Source organism: Solea solea, chromosome 8, assembly GCF_958295425.1.
Source record: "Solea solea chromosome 8, fSolSol10.1, whole genome shotgun sequence".
NCBI classification, from domain to species: domain Eukaryota; kingdom Metazoa; phylum Chordata; class Actinopteri; order Pleuronectiformes; family Soleidae; genus Solea; species Solea solea.
In genome coordinates, this window is record NC_081141.1 from 28,307,175 (window position 1) to 28,313,174 (window position 6,000).

General features: G+C 39.1%; 1 protein-coding gene across 2 annotated transcripts; it reads right to left on the reverse strand.

Moving 5' to 3' along the window:
- Positions 1-75: 75 nt before the first annotated feature.
- Positions 76-5,216, reverse strand: LOC131464500 (alpha-N-acetylgalactosaminide alpha-2,6-sialyltransferase 1-like). Of its 2 annotated transcripts, none has more exons than XM_058636994.1 (9): positions 4,920-5,216; positions 4,604-4,772; positions 4,344-4,506; positions 3,916-4,078; positions 2,752-2,890; positions 2,558-2,661; positions 2,112-2,195; positions 1,235-1,334; positions 76-772 (listed from the first exon to the last, which is right to left on the reverse strand). In XM_058636994.1, the coding sequence occupies exons 1-9, from the start codon at positions 5,015-5,017 to the stop codon at positions 569-571; spliced, it is 1,224 nt and encodes a 407-aa protein (XP_058492977.1). In that variant the 5' UTR covers positions 5,018-5,216; the 3' UTR covers positions 76-568. The 2 variants fall into 2 exon arrangements, with proteins under 2 accessions (XP_058492977.1, XP_058492978.1); XM_058636995.1 differs by having other exon boundaries at positions 4,604-4,755; positions 4,920-5,009.
- Positions 5,217-6,000: the final 784 nt, after the last annotated feature.

Here is a 6,000-nt window from a genome sequence, read left to right on the forward strand (position 1 = left end):
ATGGCATTAAAGGTACAGTGTGTAAAATCTAGCAACATTTATCATTGAAGCTGCAACTGAATAGATTCGATCAGATTAGATTAGATTAACTTTATTCATCTCCTTGGGGAAATTCAAGTATCCCTTTAACGTACAAAACATCACATCCAACCATTAATACATACAGCAATAAAAGTTTAATCACTGGCTTAAAAACCCCTCACTTCACCCTAGTTGTTGGAGAATCTATATACCCTTCAGTTAGCATCGAAACTTAAAAAGACGACATCGAGTTTGTCCACTGTGGGCGTCTTCAGTCGGCGACTGGACTTTACCTGAGTTGAATTTATTGCTGGAGTCTCTGAGAGACTCACTGTAATGGCTGTTTATTTTCAACTAAAAGTTGCCCACTCTAGTTTTTAAGTTAGCCTTGATCTGTAAACTGTCCCACAACAACAATAATAATACTAATTATAAAACTTAATTTATATTGCACTCCATTGATTTAAACATTTATCGCTAACCTTTAACCACAACCACAATCTCAGCCCTCGAAAATATGCCTCCTGTAACTATCAGAGTCACGGTATCAGTGTGGCTTCTCAGTCACACTCTCTGATTCCAGTCGTTCATACAGTTTTAATATTTTGCTCTGGTGCAGTTTTTTCCACATTCTCAACTCCTGGTAATAGTCGTGGTTGGCATAGAATATAACCCTGGTTTTAATATTTCTTTGAACATAGTAGTTGGAGTATTTCTTGAAGTTTTCGGTCATGAATCCATATGCACTGACCTGAGGACAGAGAGAAAGAGAGAGAGAGAGAGTCAGGGAGTAAACAAACCCACCAGTAGGTGGAGTATTAAGCCCCGCTCACCAAGCAGAAAAAAACATTTTCACAACAGAAGACATAGTCACCAAGGATAGTCATCCGTGCCTCGACCTGACGACCCTCAAACCGGCTGATACCCTGACTCCCCTGCCCAATGGACCTTTTCAGTCGTGAATATCGCACCTGTTCATTGACTTATCTCCGAATTCTTACAATAATCTCTGAATTCTGATATTTCGGATAAACTCTGATACAAAAGTCAGAATTCAGGCTGCTTTATCTATTATTTTGTTTCCAAACACAGTGTGGTTGACTGTACGCAGGAACAGTCTGTGATACTCACTCCTGTAATTATTATTATTTTTAATAATATGGAGGTAGGATACCTGTGGGTCGCATGAGGACTTGCTTAAACAGTAACTTACTGTGTCACAGGTGTGCAGAGCCAGGAAGAGAGTGAACGCCCCATTGGTTGGCCTGACAATGGCCCAGTATGAGTCGTTCAAATGAGCAGACAGTAAGAACCTGGTAGAAATGTGTGATTGTTAAAACAATGTCTTTTTGCATTGTACGTGATATGTTGATTGTTAAAACAACAAATGTTTCACGCTACAACATGATAGTTTAAATTGTTTTTACAAAATACACTTTGGTATGAACAATATATGCATATTCTAACAACTATCTTACCTGATAACTTTATTGTTGAAACAAAATACGCTTCGCATTAGACGTGGGAAGTTCAGTGTTAAAACAAAATATGTGACGTGTTATACATGATAAATTTATTGTAAAACAATAATAGTTTTGCGTTATACGTGATCATTTTATTGTTAAAACAGTATAGGTTTCAAGTTATACGTGATAAGTTTTCGTGAAAACAGTATACGTTTTGTGTAATAAAATATTTATTGTACAATCAATTGATGTCTTTTCTAAGAACAGTCTATATATATGTATATTGCATAAAAACTATATATTGAAACAACATAAGTTTCACATTATAACGTTATAGTTTGATAGGCTGGGAACGATGGACTATGACATTAAAATGTGAAATGTATTTTGTTTTAACAATAAGCTTATCACATATAACGTGATAGGATCTGTTTTTATTTTGCTGGTGTGGCATCAATACCCTTCAGTCATTTTTATATATTCCTTTAATCTCATGTTTTGCTATTGTTATTGCCATAGTGGAATTTCTGTCTCTAATTAACATTTCTTGGAACCATTTGGGCCGCATCTTTGTGTGAAACCATGAAAAGTATGACATTTGTGTATTGGTGAAAGGAGGTTTACCTGTTTCGCACATATCTGAGAAAGTCCTGGTGCAGAACATAGAAGCGGCTCTCATTATACCTCCCGGCATAGTAATTCCTTGGTCTGGAGGGTTAAAATACAAGAGTATAGTTGTAATACCCGCAGAATAACATGATGAGACGTGTGAGTTCTCTCAAATAATGTCTGAGTCATCAGGGGATCCAGGCAAAATTTCTGCTGACAAATAAAACTGCACAACTGCTCATAGTACTTCTACTTGTTCTGCAGATGTTTAATCAGTGAGGGATGGGGTTTAAAAAGAAGACTCTCGATATTAGCAGAGCCATTCAGAGATAAGAGTTGAGTGAAAGAAAACGTGAGTATTTTAACAACCTGTGGATTAAACTCAACAATAAGCAATTTTTCCAGTAATCTTGCAGCTTCTAAAAGAGGTTCTCCAATGACAATATATAGTCATTACTTACACTGCATTTCTATAAGAGTTTTTTGTAATTTTTTCTCCTTTGAGAAGAGACTCGAGCCAAATGAAATCCCTCATTCCTTCAGGAATCAGCACAAATTTTATATCCTGGGAAAAGAAAGCAGAGGACAGATCAGTGTCTGTGTGGTAGGCGTAAGCCATCACAATACGGCAATGCTCTCGCCTGAGTTTCAGCACCTCGTCAGCAGGGACCGATGTGTAGCCGTACTGCTTGAAGACATACAGTGACGTAGTGATGGAGTGAGCTGTGTGGACGTACACCGACGTTCTGTTCCCTACGTCCTCTTCATACCCTTTGATGACTGCACCGTTCATCCTGCCACGTAAAAACGCCACAGTCAGGCCATCGTTTAAATCAACGTGTAGCTGAATTTACCTGAGTTTCACAATCAAGTTAGCTGGTTGGTCACACATCAGGACCTGCAGCAAAAAGTATCACATGGAAATATTGGTATTATTACAAAAAATTAAAGAATAGTGAAGACTCATGTGTCATCTTGTATTCTGTGGTTTCATCAACGTGGGCTGAATCTTTTTTAAAAGACGTGATAGATAAATGATAAAGACGACTACAACCATAAAAAAATAATAAAGGTATCGGAACAAAATGTGGAATATACATTACATATACGTAATGTACTTTATGTACGCTGTATAAGATAGATAGATAGATAGATAGATACTTTATTCATCTCACAGAGAAATTCACAGTTTAGCAGCTCCAGAATATGTTACACGATAGAAACATAAGAGGCATGCAGGTCTATGTACAGTCTAAATATAAACTGAAACATATGTATAAAAAGGAAAAAAGTAAAAATATATAAAAAATATAAAGGCGTTGTAGAATGAGATGTACATGTGTGCTTGCGTGTATGTGTCATGTATGATGCAATATAATTACAATATTCACAAAGACAAAGTGCTGCTCCCATGTTGCAATACCTGCTTTTTGTTCCCACGATCTTAACAATGTAAAACTGTGTCGGCCGTGATTGTTTAACCGGTATTTTCATAGTCACCTCATTGCAGGCAGCCAAAACGCATTAACCCTATAAGACCTTCCAGGTGAGAATTTAAAAAAGTCAAATATATTTTCCTACAAAATAATATGGAGAAGTCAAATTATTTATTTTTCAAAATGCAGTTAAAATGTTGAGAAAACCCCTCAAAAGTGGAATATAAAGTCCAATTCTAAGTTAATAAAGTCATACTTTGGAGACTTTATCAAACGGTGCTGTGCATGTGGCTGCTTTGTATTTTTGACTCTGAGAAGTGACTTTGAATTTGTGTCCTCACCAAATCTGGCAGCCAGAGTGACTTCATTTCACACTTTCTCACCGAAAAACATAATCGTGTGAATCAATCTCTTTCCCCATTTTAGAGCCATTGAGGATCCCTGCACCGCCCACCACTGCACAGCGCACACAGCCACCACTGCCTGGCTTTGGGGAGAGAAGAGGTTCTATAGGCTTTGGGATCAACTTCACTGCAGGCATCACATCTGCAAACCGAGAATACAGAGAGAGCAAGAATGCTCTGTTAGGTATTTATTCACAAGCTCATGACACATAAAGTAACTTTAAATAACGTTTTCTCTTAATGAGAATCACAGTGTGCTACTTATCTAAAATGTGAGTGTCTGGTATCAATCAATTGTAGATTATCAACCCCCCCCCCCCCGTTACAGTAACCAGTGGAGCCTTTACCAGAGCCACAAGATGGCAAGTTAAAATAAATCACAAAAAAACATACATGCAGCCACCTACCATCGTGGTGAGATTCCATGAAACCAAATGGACTGTTAAAATGTGAGAGTTGGTTCCACTTGCTCATGTTAATACTGTCTTTGTGCAGAAACAATCCTATGTTGGGAAGGAAAGCCTTCTTAAAGTCCTGGTCCTCAGAGTTGCGCAGAGACTGAGCACATGTCTGGAAGTGTAAAAAAATTTATAGAAAAATCATTTTGTCCATGTTTATCTAGAAGCAGCTTACAAATAAAACGGACACATTAAAAGAAGGTCCTTACCGTCTGTTTGCTCTTAGCGTCCATGTCATAAACCTCCTCGAAATCAAAGTGAGGAAGCCTTTTGAAGAAACTTCTTGAGAGGAGCGGCATAGGAGTCGCGGCCTTTGTCGGTGAAATGGAACCTTTTAACACGTCCTTTTCTGTGGGATTTCCTGAGAAAGTACTCGAGCTAATTTGGAGATTTGACTAATGAGCAATATGTCCAACATTTGAGGTAAATAATAAACCAGCAGCTCCACATTTATTTGAACTTAACAAATCAGCACATAAAACATAAAGACATTTTTTCTCAATTTTCCCATAAAATTCAATTTACCTGATGCTCTCCAGCCAATAATCCCATGATAGCACTGCAAGTACAATGGTCAGTGAAATCACCAAGAAACAAAGACGTCCTGAGACCTTGAATGCCATCCTTTATATGGGTGCAACTACATTTAATCAAGTATCTCCAAGAGTTTACTAAACTGACTGGATCTCTATCAGCCATGTCAGAAAAAACACCCTCCCTCTCAATTTGACTTACAGGTGACTGGGCAGGGCTCCAGAGCACACACATGACACATTCACAAACACATAATCCATTGTTTTTCATGGGCTGAGTTGAAAGTATGCAGTGTCAGCCCTACCTTGACACTCGCTGTTTACCATTGCATGTCATTTAGCAGATGCTTTTATCCAAAGCTACGTGCATTTCAACATTTGGGTACAAACAAGAGCTAGAAGTAAGTAAGTGCTTCAAGTAAGCCAAACTATAAAGTGCTAGTTATAAGTGTGATGTACAAGTAAGTGCCTTTTTTTTTTTTTTTTTTTTGTCGTCTTAGTCGAGGTAGAGTCGAAAGAAATGTGTTTTTAGTCGGCGGCGGAAGATGTGGAGGCTTTCTGCTGTCCGGGCGTCGATGGGGAGCTCTCCATTTGGGAGCCAGGACAGCGAACAGTCATGAGTTTGGCAAATGCCTCTGCGATCTGGGGTGTAGGTTTTGATCATGTCCTACATGTAGGCTGGACCAGATCCGTCTGTAGTACAGCACTAGAGCGAATGCGAGCAGTTACAGGCAGCCAGTGAAGGGAGCAGAGGAGTGATGTAGTATGAGAGAACTTTGGTAAGTTGCAGACCAGTCAAGCTGCTGCATTCTGGATGAGCTGCAGAGGTCGTATGGCACATGCAGGGAGACCAGCCAGAAGGGAGTTGCAGTAGTCCAAGCATGCGATGACAAGAGCCTGGACTAGAACATGTGCCGCCTTCTGGGTTAGAAGAGGTCGTATCCTTCTGATGTTGTGCAACATGTATCTGCAAGATCGAGCTGTTGCAGCAATGTTGGCAGTAAAGGGAGAGATGGTCGTCCACACCCAGGTTCCTTGTGGTATGAGAAGGAGCTACCACAGAGTTGTCGAGG